The sequence below is a fragment of the Leucoraja erinacea genome, chromosome 11 (genome assembly GCF_028641065.1).
Source record: "Leucoraja erinacea ecotype New England chromosome 11, Leri_hhj_1, whole genome shotgun sequence".
NCBI lineage: Eukaryota > Metazoa > Chordata > Chondrichthyes > Rajiformes > Rajidae > Leucoraja > Leucoraja erinaceus.
Window position 1 is genome coordinate 53767757 of NC_073387.1, and position 16408 is coordinate 53784164.

Here is a 16408-nt window from a genome sequence, read left to right on the forward strand (position 1 = left end):
AATGACCTCATTGAGAATACAGAAAAAAAAAAAAGAAAAAATAGGTGCAGGAATAGGTCATTCAGCCTTTCGAGCCAGCACCGCCATTCAATATGATCATGGCTGATCACCTAAAATCAGTACCCCATTCCTGCTTTTTCCCCATATCCCTTGGTTCCTTTGGCCCTAAGAGCTAAATCTAACTCTCTCTTGAAAACATCCAGTGAATTGGCCTCCACTGCCTTCTGTGGCAGAGAATTCAACAAATTCGCAACTTTCTGGGTGAAAACGTTTTTCCTCATCTCAGTCCTAAATGGCCTACCCCTTATTCTCAAACTGTGACCTCTGGTTCTGGACTCCCCCAACATCAGGAACATTTTTCCTGCATCTAGCCTGTCCAATCCTTTAAGAATTTTATATGTTTCTATAAGATGCTCTCTCGTCCTTCAAAATTCCAATGAATACAAGCCCAGTCGACCCATTCTTTCGTCATATGTCAGTCCCGCCATCCCGGGAATTAATCTGGTGAACATACGCTGCACTCCCTCAATACTCAATTTCCTCAATAGCAATAATGTCCTTCCTCAAATTAGAAGACCAAAATTACACACAATATGGCAGGTGTTGTCTCACTAGTGCACTGTACAACTGCAGAAGGACCTGCTTGCTCCTAAACTCAAATCCACTCGCAACAAAGCCAACATGTCATTAGCTTTCTTCACTGCCTGCTGTACCTGCATGCTTACTTTCAGTGTCTGATGTACATGCAACCCAGATCTCATTGCACCGCCCCTTTTCCTAATCTGACACCAATCAGATAATCTGCTTTCCTGTTTGTGCCTCCAAAGTGGATAACCTTACATTTATCCACATTATACTGCACCTACCATGCAACTGCTCACTCGCCCAACCTATCCAAGTCTCCTTGCAGGCTCATAGCATCCTCCCCGCAGCTCACATTGCCACCCGGCTTTGTGTCATCCACAAACTTACATTTAATTCCCTCGTCTAAATTGTTAATACATATTGTAATTAACTGGAGTCCCAGCACCAAACCTCGCGGCAATGCACTTGTCACTGCCCTCCGTTCTGAAAAGGACTCGTTAATTCTTACTCTTTGCTTCCTGTCTGCCAACCAGTTCTCTGTCCATGTCAATACCCTACCCCCAATACCACGTGCTCCAATTTTGCACACAAATCTCTTGGGTGGGACCTTGTCAAAGGTTTTTTGAAAGTCCAGATCCACCACGTCCACTGGCTCTCCCTTATCCATTCTACTTGTTACATCCTCAAAAGATTCCTGAAGATTAGTCAAGCATGTTTCATAAATTAATAAAGGAATTAAAAAAAGTTGGGTAAAAATGTCCTCTGTTGTAGAGTCCAGGGCAAGAGGACATACTTTTAACACGAGAGTAACTATTTGGATCCAATTCATTCAGCACTGTTTTCACACAAGGTGGGTGAAATCCTTAAGTTTGCCCTCAAAAGTATGTAGTTGACAATGTTTGGAAGATTTATGGCATCAAAAACATCACATACGAAGGATCACTACTAAGAAATCCTGGCAAGTCTGAATGGTATGGTCTACCAACTTGTGAACTGCATAAGCTTGTTTTAAACGTCACTTCTAGAATACCATCTTTTTTCCCTGCAGATACACCATTCGTAGCCATCGTAATAAAATATCTTCGCATTTAAAAACAGAGTGAGACCAAGAACATCAACCATTTCTCTAACTTCAAGTAACCCCTGCACTCCCTTTCACTCCATCCCTCCCCCACCCAAGTTGCACCAGGTTCCGTTCTCACCTAGCAAACAGCTAGGGGCTGTCCCACTGCGGCAACCTAAGAGTTTAGGAGAGTTTGAAAAAGTGTCATACTGAAGACCTCCTTTGACTATGCAGAAGACCGCTTTGGACTATGTTGAAGACTAGCTTCGACTAGCTTCGGGAAAATTGGACACCGAACAGTGGAGAGTGAAGACAACCTCATTCGATCTCCTTCGACCTCCCTTTGATTATGTTGAAGGCTATCTCCGACTACCTTCGATTACCTTAGACTACCCTCGATTATCTTTGAATAACCTACTACAACCTACTTCGACTAAACCTGCGAGTAAAATAAGTATACATTTTTTCCATAGCGACCTTTTTTTACTCGCAGGCATTTTTCAGCATGTTGAAAAATACGCCGCGACCTAGCTGAGGCCTCGAGTACATGGGGACTACTCTCGAGCATGAAGGAGAGTTACAAAGACCTTCTAGGACCTCCTGTCGACCATGTCGTGGTGAATCTCTGGAATTCTCTGCCACAGAGGGTAGTTGAGGCCAGTTACAAAGGGAGTTAGATGTGGCCCTTGTGGCTGGGGATCAGGGGGTATGGAGAGAAGGCAGGTACGGGCGAGTTGGATGATCGCCATGTCGAGGGCAAACGAATGGCCTACTCCTGCACCTAATTTCTATGCCAATGTTTCTAGGACCTCCTGTCCACCATGCTGCGAGTATGAGTCGAGGGCAAACTCTTCTAAACTCGCCAATTAGGTTGCCACAGTGGGACAGCCCCATAAAAATTACCTGTTTCCTTTATCATCGGTATTTTTTTGCATATCTTTCATTCATTTGTTCTATATCTCTCTACATCACTGTCTATATCTTGCCCTGTCTAGTCTGAAGAAAGGTCTCGACCCGAAACGTCCCCCATGCCTTCTCTCCACAGATGCTGCATATCCCGCTGAGTTACTCCAGCATTTTGTGTTTAAACCGGCATCAGCGGTTCCTTCCTACACATCATCCATTTCAAGTTGCTTCCAGAAAAAAAAAGTAACTTAGAACAATCCTGAGTAGCACGCTGAATGTCATCACGTGGGCAGAATATATCGCCTCTTGGTCGTCTTTTTATGCAAGGTTACTACAATAGCATGTGTATCCATCTGTAAAACATGAATGCTTCCTGGATTATTGTCTGTCCTTGAGAATGCATTATTTATTCCAGCAACTAGGAGATAAAAACTAACGTAAAAAATTGGGTCAGCGTTTAAAGTGTCCATTAATACCCAGAAGATCATTGCAAATTCATTTGTAGAGGCTCAAATTAACACTAGCGGCTACCCAGCCGTAGAAAGACATACGATGACATGATTTACTTTATTTTAGCCTAGTGTGTGTAAGTTCTACCCGAGGTGTGATCTTGGCAATGGCAGTAGGGACAGGGAAGGGAAATACGTTAAGATGATTATCGTCTTATTTTTTCATGAACTGTTAATCCACACAGTAATGGGCATTGGTTATCATCAATATGGATTAATTAGGATTAAATCGTGGTTTGATGTTTATCATGAAATGATGAATTCCAAAATCCCCTATTGGTGTCAATGGTAGAATCGGGAAAATTTACAACACAACATTTACGATCGAACATAAGGGAAATCCAATCCCACGTTCAAACTGAACAAGAGTCTCGAAGAGCACGCCCGTGTTTTAAATGTGATAGAAGTTTATGTTCCTACCACTCTTTGACCAAGACTTATTTCTCCTCCTCTTCCCACTAATTTGAATTATTGGGTCCACCTTCCAGGATTTGAATGTTCATTATTTATTTATTTTATTTATTTCACGTAGTCTCTTCCAGTGGCGGACTGGGTCTAAACATAGAAACATAGAAATTAGGTGCAGGAGTAGGCCATTCGGCCCTTCGAGCCTGCACCGCCATTCAATATGATCATGGCTGATCATCCAACTCAGTATCCCGTACCTGCCTTTTCTCCATACCCTCTGATCCCCCCTAGCCACAAGGGCCACATCTAACTCCCTCTTAAATATAGCCAATGAACTGGCCTCGACTACCCTCTGTGGCAGAGAGTTCCAGAGATTCGCCACTCTCTGTGTGAAAAAAAAGTTCTTCTCATCTCGGTTTTAAAGGATTTTCCCCCCTTATCCTTATGCTGTGACTCCTTGTCCTGGACTTCCCCAACATCGGGAGCAATCTTCCTGCATCTAGCCTGTCCAACCCGTTAAGAATTTTGTAAGTTTCTATAAGATCCCCTCTCAATCTCCTAAATTCTAAAATAAAAATATTGGTTGCCAGGGGACAAAGGGGGCCCACTTCATCAGGGGCCCACTTGCCATCGGGCAAGCTGACACCCTGGCCAGTCCGCCACTGGTCTCTTCATATCTGTACTCGACTCAATTCAGTACAATCTTTTCGTTCCAAAGAATACAGCACTGGCCCATCCAATAACCTGCAGATGCTGAAAATGTGAAATAAAATCAGAAAATGCTCGAACATTCAGAAAGGCAGATAACATTCTTGGAAAGATAAATAGTTAACGTTTAAGCTCAAATAAACTCTAAGACGCTAACTATTTCCCCCCTGACTCTTAATTTGAAGAAGGGTAGCAACCCGAAACGTCACCTATTCCTTCTCTCCAGAGATGCTGTCTGACCCGCTGAGTTATTCCATCCTTCTGTATCTATCTTCGGTCTAAACCAGCATCTGCAGTTTGTTCCTATACAACTCTGTTTCCCCTCCTACAAACGTTGACAGGCCTAAGTATTTCCGGTATTGTAGCCTATCCGATCTTTCCCAATAACAATAATTTCCTGGTTTATCATATATCTTCCTAAATCCCTTCGGTATTTCCCCATTGAAATAGCTTCTTGTCTGGAACGTTTCTTGTCCGAAATGGATACTTGACACATTGCTGTGGCCGAACTAATGGTGCATACAACACCAACAGCTCTTACATTCTGTGTGTAAGAAAGAACAGCAGATGTTGGTTTAAACCGAAGATAGACACAAAAAGCTGGAGTAACTCAGCGGGACAGGTATCATCTCTGGAGAGAAGGAATGGGTGTTGTTTCGGGTCGAGACCCCGCCTGTCCCGCTGAGTTACTCCAGCTTGTTGTGTCTATCTTAAACTCTGTGCCATGGCAAATAAAGAAAAACGCCCCATATATGTATTTTTAATCACCCTTATGAATCTGTCCTGCTACCTTTCATCCGTGATCGTTCATTCCAAAGTCCCTCAGTTCCTTCACGCCATTCAATCCATTTATTGAATTGTACCTCCTCATATGCATTGCAAACCTAATTGTGTATATAGTATGGTACACACAAATGCTGGAGAAACTAAGCGGGTGCAGCAGCATCTATGGAGCGAAGGAAATAGGCAACGTTTCGGCCCGAAAATGCTGGAGAAACTCAGCGGGTGCAGCATCATCTATGGAGCGAAGGAAATAGGCAACGTTTCGGCCCGAAAATGCTGGAGAAACTCAGCGGGTGCAGCAGCATCTATGGAGCGAAGGAAATAGGCAATGTTTCGGCCCGAAACGTTGCCTATTTCCTTCGCCCCATAGATGCTGCTGCACCCGCTGTGTTTCTCCAGCATTTTTGGGTACCTTCGATTTTCCAGCATCTGCAGTTCCTTCTTAACACTTTGTATTTATAGTATTGCGTTTAATTTATAGCGCGGAAAATGGCTATTCGGGCAACTGGCCTATAATATTGAAGGTCGTTTATTGAGGATCTGGACCAAAATTACCCCTTGCGTCCAACCTTATAAAACTATCAACGTGAAAACATTTGTTTTTAAAAGCGACCTGCCTCAGTAACAAAATTGACACATTCGAGCGATGGAATAGATGCGTCAAATTGACACATTCGAGCGATGGAATAGATGCGTTGACTAGAATATTGTTACAAATGCCCAATTGATAAGTTAAATGGGAAGATAAACAGCAGCAACATTTTGAATGCTCACCAACAGGTCTGGAGATCACTGCAGAATGCAATGAATAAGACGTGACAACGTAAACGCTAACGTTCCCCTTTACTAATTCTGATTACCTAGATTACATAAAATAAAGAACTAACAATGTCACCTCAATATCTCAAGCCGTCACACATTTCTTTGGGGCGGGGCGGATAGAGCGAGAGAGAGAGAGAGGCCAATTGAAACGTTGTGATAAATCCCAGTTTCATCCAGAGGCTGGTAATGTAAAACACTGATACATTACGAGAAGGAATATCAATAGAATGTTAAATGGTTATAGTGATAGAAGAGGTGCTGTGATTTGGACTGCAATCATAGCCGGCTGACCGCCCGCCCGCCCGTGTCTTGCCAGGATTCCTGACTGCTCCTCGCTAAATTCCTGCCAAAAGTATCAGTGGATTTCTTGTTTTTAATCTCCCATGATGCCTTATTCGATTATTGTCAATGCTCGCCATCCCATACCGGCTGTTAAACTCTTTAGTTTTAAACGGAGGCATTCACTTGAGCCCAGGCAGCAGCGGAGAAATAAACCAACGGTAAAAAAAATAATAATAATAAGGAGGCTGGAGAACTGCCTTCCTTCAAACGCCAAAGGGGCTCAGCGTTGAGGGGGCACCAAAGTGTTTTTGCAACCGTTTCCTTTCATTCCTCCTGAAATGACACAATGACGGCAAAAGTGAGGAGGCTTAAAATATGGGACACGCAAATGGTAACGGCTGACATGGGAAGTGTGGTTGCAATGTCTACCAGCCGTGTGGGTTTGCTGATCTTTGTCTTGTGCACGGCGCTGTCTTGGTGAGTCTATCTCGTTTACAATTCTCTGCTAAGTTAGATCCTCACGCGTTTTATTTGGATTTAGATTTGTTTTATATGTACGCACTTCATGTTCGAGTCGAATCATCGTAAGTGCAGGCAAACACACACACCACACACGCACACACGCACACGCACACACACACACACACACACACACTTTGATTGCGAAAGGCGTCCTAGCCCCCAATATTAAATTTGCATTTACAGTATAGGAGAGGCGCTGGATAAAAAGTCTTCCAATCGCGCCAATGAAGTCAGGATCCATTCGGAAAACATCACACGTATTCTCGACAGACTTCTTGATGGATATGACAACAGGCTCCGACCAGGGTTTGGAGGTAAACCTTACGTTTTATCAAATAACCATTCGTCTAGTATTAACACTCAAACCCCTTTTCAGCCTCGAATGACGTACTTTTCAGTCGATATGATATTATGACTAAGCCAATGGCAAATATTTCAATTGATTAGTCACGTGCTGGCATTTAATACGTTTGTGATTTTTATAGAAAGTAATTTTAGAACTCAGTACCCTTCATAAACTTTGTTCCCCTAACTTTGAGGGGGCTTTTTTTTCTCCATTCTTCCCACGTGACAGCAGCATGAATCGTGTACCCCACGAACACACAGCAGTCGTTTTAATCGTGGTTTCATTTTTGTTGTAGGTCCTGTCACTGAAGTGAAAACCGACATATATGTGACAAGTTTCGGTCCCGTATCTGACGTCGAAATGGTATGAATATTCGCAACGGTAGATTAACTAGAGAGTTATCAGCATATTTACTCTTCCAAAGAACGGCATAAGCTAGAAATGCTCGGTGATATACACGCGCCAGCGTAGGCACGTTGGTATTGCTTAGTGTACAGGCATCTCGGGAGAATATTATGAGAAGATTATTCTCTTTAATCTGTTTGACAATCCCCGCCGCCTAAAGTATCAGTGATCTTTCATCTTTATTCAATGATTAATGTTCCACTAAACTACCCCGATCGGTTGGAAAACAAAACCTTTTATTTTTAAGAAACAGGTCAAATGACTGGGGGGGGGGGGGGGGGGGGGGGGGGTATTTAGCCAAAGCGGACATTGACACTTAGTAATCCATTGAGCTGTTGAGGCTTTGTGTCGGGTAGGTATTAGAGGTTTTAGATTATGTGTATCAAACCCAGTGACCATTTCCCGCCCCTACAGTTACTGTCCCACTTAGGAAACCTGGACGGAAATCTCTGGAGACTTTGCGCCCCACCCAAGGTTTCCGTGCGGTTTCCGGAGGTTGCAGGTGGTTGCCGGAGGTTGTAGGTAGTGGAAGCAGGTAGGGAGACTGACAAAAACCTCCGGGAACCTCCGGGAACCGCACAGAAACCTCTGGTGGGGCGCAAAGTCTCCAGAGGTTTCCGTTCAGGTTTCCAAAGTGGGACAGGGGCATTAAAAAAGTAAATGCAATGAACTGTTTTAAAAACCTGTTATTGCACTTTTATAGGAATATACGATGGATGTCTTCTTTCGACAAACTTGGATTGACAAGAGGCTGGAATTTGAGGGGCCCATTGAAATCCTTAGGTTGAATAATTTAATGGTCAGCAAAATTTGGACCCCGGATACTTTTTTCAGAAATGGAAAAAAATCTATCGCTCACAACATGACGACCCCCAACAGGCTTTTCCGGATCATGCAAAACGGGACAGTACTTTACACCATGAGGTTAGGCATTATAGTTTGGCGAGGCAATCTATTGTCCCATTGCCAGTGTAACAACTCACGCTAAATAGACATGTTCCCCTCTAATTTCAGACTCACCATAAATGCTGCGTGTCCGATGAGACTCGTGAACTTCCCAATGGACGGGCATGCATGTCCCTTGAAATTCGGCAGCTGTAAGTTGACATTCTCTGCGGTGTAGCGCGTTTTTTTGTTTTTGTTTTAACCAGCGAGAGAACATCAACGTTTGGTCAAACGAGCCTGGATACATACACAGGGTTTAAGATTTGGGAATCTCGTCTTTGTGTTTATTTCAGGAAGTGTAAAGGCCTACTCACAATATACCAATGACAAATTGCAGATTACAAACTCTGAATCAGTATGAAAAGAGGCTGGAGCTTGGTCGAGATTAAACGCTGTATTCATTTTATGAGTCAGGAGTTATGGGTTAAAATTTGAATTGAGAGATTTGAGTGTGAGATTATGAATCTCAGTTGATACTTGCTGTTACACTATGTGTAAATTTAGTTTACCCACTCAAATGAATGTATAATATCTGCTAGTTCTATTCAGAGTTGAGCAGGATGTTGTCCCATAGCCCCAGTCAATATTTATTCATCAACATTAACAGATTATTTGATAATGATCAATTGGTTTTCTTGGGAGTTTGCCATGTGTATGTTTCTGTCACATTTTCTACATGACAGAAATAAGTACTTGGTCATCTAAGAAGTTTGTTGCGATTACTAGTGCAGCCCTGAATGTAAACTATTTTTTAAATTGAAACACAAGGAACAGCAGATGTGGAATCTTGTTTAGAACACTGTTTAGAGTGCTGGAGTAACTAAGCGGGTCTGGCAGCATCTCTTTGATCTTCATTTGTTTGTTACAACCTAATTTGCCCTTACTGATTTATATACCCTTTCGATATGTAACACATACACTGTCACCGCTTTTGATAAGCTCATCACTTTAAGTATGACGTTTCAGCAGAAGATGATTTATCATACAACAGCAGGGCACAATAGCAGGTCCTTTGGCCTACAATGTATGTGCCTAACATGATGCTAAGACCAAATCTGCCTGCACATAATCCATATCCCTTCATTCTCTGCATATCCATATGCTTATCCAATAGTCTCTTAAATGCCACTATCATTCTGCCTCAACCACCACTACCGACAGAAAATTTCAGCCACTCGCCACCCTGTGTGTAAACAAACTTGCACCGCACATCGCCTTTAAACTTTGTCCCTGGCACCTTAAGGCTATGCCCTCTAGGATTTGGTTCTCCCATCCTTGGAAAAATATATGATTTAGCTAAAGATAGACACAAACTGCAGGAGTAACTCAGTGGGACAGGCAGCATCTCTGAAGAGAAGGAATGCTGCGTGTCCTGCTGAGTTACTCCAGCATTTTGTGTCTATCTTCACTTTAAACCAGCACCTGCAGTTCCTTCGTACACTATGATTTAGCTGAACCATATACCACAGACTGCATCCTTAAGCACACTGGCAATAATTTCCAGTGTTAGTGTATTGTATACCTTGTTGTCCAAGAATATATTTTCATTAGGAATTCATCAAGGGATTAAGATTCAAGAGAGATGTGTTGGAAGGAACTGCAGATGCTGGTTTAAACTGAAATTAGACACAAAATGCTGGAGTAACTCAACGGGACAGGCAGCATCTCTGGGGAGAAGGAATGGGTGACGTTTCGGGTCAAGAGAGAGTCGAGCATGTTTAATTGTCATATGTACCAACAGCAGAATAATGAAATTCTCACCTGTAGCAGTTTAACAGGCCTGTGAATGCAATGCACACAATAATTTTTTTAAAAACCCAATTAATTAAGACCTGTAACCCTAGTGCACAAAACCAAAGTCTTTCCTGTAACCAACACCAGTCCATAGAAGTTAATTATTATTGAGGATAGTGTTGTGTTGTGTACAACAGCCCAACGATTGTTGGAGCTAATCTTGAACCTTGTGGTCATGGTTTTATATAAAATAACTTGTGGGCAGCTGTTCAGAAGTATACAATTATCAATGTAAATTGGGTTAACATATGATGAGCGTTTGATGGCACTGGGCCTGCACTCGATGGAGTTTAGAAGGATGAAGGGAGACCTCATTCAAACTTACCAAATAGTGAAAAGCCGGGATAGAGTGGATGTGGAGAGCATATTAGCCTCAGAATAGCCTCAGAATAAGAGGACACCTTTAGAAAGGAGATGATGAGGAATTTTGTTCGTTTGAGGGTGGTGAATCTGTGGAATTCATTGCCACAGAAGGCTGTGGAGGCCTAGTAAATGTATATTTTTTAAGGCGAACATTGACAGATTCTTGCTTATTACGGGTGTCGGGGCTTAAGGGGAGAAGACATAATGATTTAATGCTGCTCCTATAACTTATCAACTTCCAAGTGAAAAAAAGTGGCTAATATCTCACTTCTTTAATTTGCATCAAACTTTACTGTAAATCGGATGTGGGACAAAATCTGTTTAACCTGCCATATTTTGCAAAGCCATTGAACTTTATTTTGATTGTTTGGACAGGAAAGATTCTCTCTCTTCTAGGTTCAAAGCAATCATTCTGCCCACACTCTCACATTTAGAATCAACACAGCTTTCTTCTGAGACCAAAGTCGGCCAAATCAAACATTTTGTTTTAGTCTGGTTGGAAATTAAACCACAACTGTCAGACTTAGATTCAATGTCTGATCCAAAGGTGGTTGCATTATCTTTCCCAAACAAAATAGAGTAGGGTGCAGAATTGCATCTCACCTTGGGTGGTAGTGTAAAAATACTGGCAACAACACTGCATCCTTTGTGCCCAATTTGTTTTATTTTCCACTAAGTTTGATGGATAAGTAAATTAGTGAAAATAGGTTGGAGACTCATTTACGTCAGGTATGACGAATTTCATGACAATTTGCTATTTTATGGTGTTTTATTTTTCATTTTTAATCTTCTTCCCTCTCCTGAAAATTATAATAGATGCTGCAATGTGGATTACAGGAGCTGATTCTCTCTGTGTACTTCTCTCTGTTATGTATCCATAGAAAAATAGAAACATGGAAATTAGGTGCAGGAGTAGGCCATTCGGCCCTTCGAGCCTGCACTGCCATTCAATATGATCATGGCTGATCATCCAACTCAGTATCCTGCACCTGCCTTCTCTCCATACCCTCTGATCCCCTTAGCCACAAGGGCCACATCTAACTCCTTCTTAAATATAGCCAAATGAACTGGCCTCGACTACCCTCTGCAGCAGAGAGTTCCAGAGATTCAGCACTCTCTGTGTGAAAAAAGTTCTTCTCATCTCGGTTTTAATGGATTTCCCCCTTATCCATAAACTGTGACCCCTTGTTCTGGACTTCCCCAACATCGGGAACAATCTTCCTGCATCTAGCCTGTCCAACCCCTTAAGAATTTTGTAAGTTCCTGTAAGTTTCTTATCTTCCTTGAGCATTGATAGAATGAGTCTTGAGGTGAATTCACAGTAGGATGTTATCCTGCCTTCCCAAAAATTGATTTATTCACCCAAGTTTCACCATGAAATGATTAAAATGCACGAAACTGTAAAAATTAGCAGGAACAACCAGCAATCAACATAAATAGTAAGTTCCTTCTTTATAGTACAGAAATTAAAGTTTGAAGCCTAAATATTCTCTTTGCTTATTGAATGTAGAATATTTAAAAGCAAGCCAATCTAATGGAAGATGTTCTGTTTTCAATGTAAACATTGCACAAATAACACAGGACAGTACAGCACAGAAACAGGCCCTTCAGCCGACAATATCCATGCTGAACATGACGCCAAGTTAAACTATTCTACTCTACCTGCATGTCATCCATATACTTCCATTCACTGCACATCCATGTGCCTATCTAAAAACACTGTAAACGCCACAATCGTATCTATGTATCCATTATTATACTGAAGCCATAAAAATTCATGCAGAGAAAGGAAAGTACATTCTGTTATCTTTTATGTTCAGTATTTGTATTTATGTGCGATCTGAACATACTATCATTTTAACCTTTGATATCTAAACATTCACATTTTCTGCCACTGATTAGGAGATGGAGAAATTCTTTAGAATTGATATATGCTTCATTCCAAAGGCACCAATTCACAGTGTAATTACACACATTTTAGCAGTGGTAAAGATCACACAGTCAGAAGACCATTACTCCTGTATTAACTAACATCAAACAACCCAGGAAAGGCTGGATGAGGTAATCAAATGCAATAATAATAATAAAGGAATCACATTATTAATTGCAGAATTTAACACAGCAAAGTGTAAATCCTCAGTACTGTTTATTGCTAGTGGTTTATACATCAATGTTTCATTGCAATATTTACACTTATTATCACCTTTCATTCCTGTCTTTTCTAATAACATTCAGACGTAAGCATATGCACCAGCTACCTATGTTTTGCCTTCAACCCATTATTGTTGCGTTTATTGAATTTCCATTCTCATTTAGAGTCATAGAGTGATACAGCATGAAAACAGGCCCTTCAGCCCATCTCGCCCCCACCGGCCAACATGTCCCAGTTACATTTGTCCCAACTGCTCGCGTTTGGTCCATATCCCTCCAAACTTGTCCCATCCATGTACCTGTCTAACTGTTTCTTAAATATTGGGATAGTACCAGCCTCAACTACCTCCTCTGGCAGCTCGTTCCATACACCCACCACCCTTTGTGTGAAAAAGGTGCCCCACAGTTTCCTAAAAAAATTTGTGGAAGGACGTTCTTGCAATTGAGGGAGTGCAGCATAGGTTTACAAGGTTAATTCCCGGGATGGCGTGACTGTCATATGCTGAGAATGCATCAGCTGGGCTTGTAAGCTCTGGAGTTTATAAGGATGAGAGGGAATCTTAATGAAACGTATAAGATTATTAAGGGTTTGGACATGCTAGAGGCAGGAAACATGTTCCCGATATTGGGGGAGTCCAGAACTGGGGGCCACAGTTTAAGAATAAGGAGTAAGCCATTTAGAACGGAGGCCGGTTCTCTGGATACTTTCAAGAGAGAGCTGGATAGGGCTCTTAAAGATAGCGGAGTCAGGGGATATGGGGAGAAGGCAGGAACGGGGTACTGATTAGGGATGATCAGCCATGATCACATTGAATGGCAGTGCTGGCTTGAAGGGCCGAATGGCCTACTCCTGCACCTATTGTCTATTGTCTATTGTCTAAATCTTTTCCCCTTCACCTTAAACCCATGTCCTCAAACCCTTGTCCTCTGGTCCTTCTATAACCTGTTATTTTCCATTCCTCTCTAAATTTCCTCCCCCTTTATATCAGCCTCCCTTTGATTGTTTTCTTTTTGTTGTGGCATTCGCAGACTTTGGCTGGCTTCTTATCTTTCTGTTCGTGCAACTCAGCTTGATGTTCCCTTTCAAGCTGTTCTTCCAGATTTTCTCTCTAAGGGGAGTTTATGGTGCTAGCTTCTCTTTCGCTGTGAATATGATTGGTAGGTCAAGCAAATACACAACAAGAATCCAATTTTCCCATTCTATTTTGAAATTTGAAAGTACGGTTTTGCTCCAAAACGTCGTGAATTCAGAAATAAATTCAGTGAAAACAATACTTGGGAAATTGCATTTATCGCTGATTTGTATTTTAAACAAAATATATGTTGATTCGTAGTCAATACTCTATTCATTATACGGCAGCAGTAAAATTATATAACGTATCTACTGTAATTCAATAATTTTAGTGCATTTTCAATTGATCTGCTGTGCTTTTGACATACATAATGGATAAATCAGTTAACGTCAATAGATTGCATTAAAATTGTTACATTTGTGTGACATAGTGTAAGATTATTTAGAAGTGTAGCAAGGAAATTATTATCACAGTTAATTTGGGTCTCTTACATAGTGAGTGAACATAAATTACATTGGGGAATAAGGAAGGAGACACAGCAAACCTTTTGGAAATAGAAGAGAACATCAGATTTGAAGAATGAGGAGATAAATGAAATTAACATAGGTACGTGGGTAAAATGGGAAAAAATAAAGTGTGAAAAAGGCAAAATAACCACCAGGACTTGATGATGCACTATAAGGGTTGAAAGAGATGACTGTGAAGATAGTGGATGCAGTCTGAAGTAGTCCAGTCGCCGTTTTCTCGGCGACCTGCTGCGACTTTGACAGTCGCCAAAAAAATCGCCTGGTGGTACAGGCCCCCAAAGGGTTTTACCCGAAACGTCACCCATTCCTTCTATCCAGCTGCCTAACCTGCTGAGTTACTCTAGCATTTCGTGTCTACCTTCAATATAAACCAACATCTGCAGTCAACTGTTTTGACTATTTTACTGTTGTAATGTTCTTTTTACATGTTCCATGTTCTCGGGGTATCTAAATTTTAATTTTATTAGTTATTTAAGTTATGACATCGGATGGAAGCTGCATATCAAATCTCATTGTGCTTATGTGCAATGACAATAAAATATATTATTATTATTATTATTATTATTATTATTATTATTATTATTATTATTATTATTATTATTATTATTATTATTATTATTATTCACGTTGCATTGTCATCTTGGTTGTCATCTTCCAAAGTTGCACCATTCCTTGAATAATTTCCACAGATGAGAAGGTGGCAAATATAACCAGTGATGGAAATGGGTTTTAGGAATTAGGGGTACGCTAAGGTTTGTGAGGCTGTCCTCTTGTTGGGAAGCTTGAGTTAAAGACCTCTATCAGGGCTCCAGAGGGGGGGGGGGGGGGGGTAGACGCTATTAGCCCCCCATGAGAAAATATTTGTAATATGGTAAATTTCAGAATTTCAGGGCCATTTTGTGTCTATATGCACTGGGTATGCACATACACATTCTATCAGTATGTCCCTTCTTCAGGCATTTTTTAAGAGGTTGGGAAAGATCGAAACTTTCACGTATTTAAATATGTTGTTACGAATGTAACTAGTTGTGTGGGAGAAAATTCCATGAGCCATAATTGCCACATACATACCCAAAAGTAGAAATGTAGTAGGTTACAGTGTGTAAAAAAAATAGATATTACGAGCTTTGTAGTCTCCTTGTACCAATCAAACGCCAAATTCAAAATTCTACATTTTGAAAATGGGCAAAGCAAAAAGTAGCATGTAGCACCTAAAACAATTGATTGGAAGCGTGTGATTTTAAGTCAGGACGTCTGTATCATTCAATCAGTGAGCTCTCAGTCCAGAGCTCTCCTCTATTACCTCTCTACATAAAAACAAAGTGTCAATGCCTCTTCAAGGTCTACGAATCCGGCCGTAGCTTCAGTTGCAGGTACAGCTGAAGGGATTTCCCGCTTGGGCAACGCTATGAATTTATATGAATTTTAAAAACCCGATACGTTTAAATCGTTCAAAAGCTACAACCACAACGTGATAAATAATACTAAATAAAACTGAAGCAAATAAAGGCAAACAGAAATCAAATCAACCTTTATTGTCATCTTGCAAAGCAACAGTTGTACAGTGCAAAATGAGAAGACGTTTCCCAGGGAATACTGGAGCATCGCACATGAAACTTAAACATTTCACACATAATAACAGTAAAAACAATCCAGTCCCTGATGAAACAGTATAAATAGTTAAAAGCAGGTAAAACAGCAACATTAAAATACAGTAACAACAGTCATTAAAATGTCCAGGGCAGCTGATTTGAGTGGCCAGTGCCAGAGTTATTAAAATGTCAGTGCAAAGCCGCAGAATCAGGTGGAGTGACTGTTTAGCAGCCTCACAGCCTGTGGCAGGAAGCTGTTTATCTGTCTGGTAGTCCGGGCTTTGATGCTACGGTATCTCTTGCCTGATGGCAGGAGATCCAGGTGTGTGTGGAGGGGGTGCAGTTTGTCCTTAGCTATTCTCAGAGCTTTTTTGAGGTAGCGGCTCTGGAACAGTTCTTGTACCGAGGGTAGGGAGACGCCAATGATCCTCTCTGCTCCCCTCACTACCCTCTGCAGAGCCTTCCTGTCTGAGCAGTTACAGTTGGAGTACCACGTATTCATGCAGTACGTGAGTACAGACTCCACCGTGCCCCTGTAGAAAGTCCTGAGGATGTTGGTGGGGAGTGAGGCCTGTTTGAGTTTCCTCAGGAAGTGCAGTCGCTGATGGGCCCGTTTGACAATCC

General features: G+C 41.5%; 1 protein-coding gene across 1 annotated transcript in view; it reads left to right on the plus strand.

Annotated features, from left to right (window-relative positions):
* The first annotated feature begins 5907 nt into the window (after nucleotides 1-5907).
* LOC129701834 (gamma-aminobutyric acid receptor subunit alpha-6-like) overlaps nucleotides 5908-16408 on the plus strand; it is a 32878-nt gene continuing 22377 nt past the window's right edge. Inside the window, exons 1-5 of the mRNA XM_055643303.1 lie at nucleotides 5908-6543; nucleotides 6772-6902; nucleotides 7230-7297; nucleotides 8043-8263; nucleotides 8354-8436. Coding sequence (XP_055499278.1) covers nucleotides 6413-6543; nucleotides 6772-6902; nucleotides 7230-7297; nucleotides 8043-8263; nucleotides 8354-8436 — 634 coding nt within the window. The 5' untranslated portion in view covers nucleotides 5908-6412. The remainder of the gene's footprint in view (nucleotides 6544-6771; nucleotides 6903-7229; nucleotides 7298-8042; nucleotides 8264-8353; nucleotides 8437-16408) is intronic.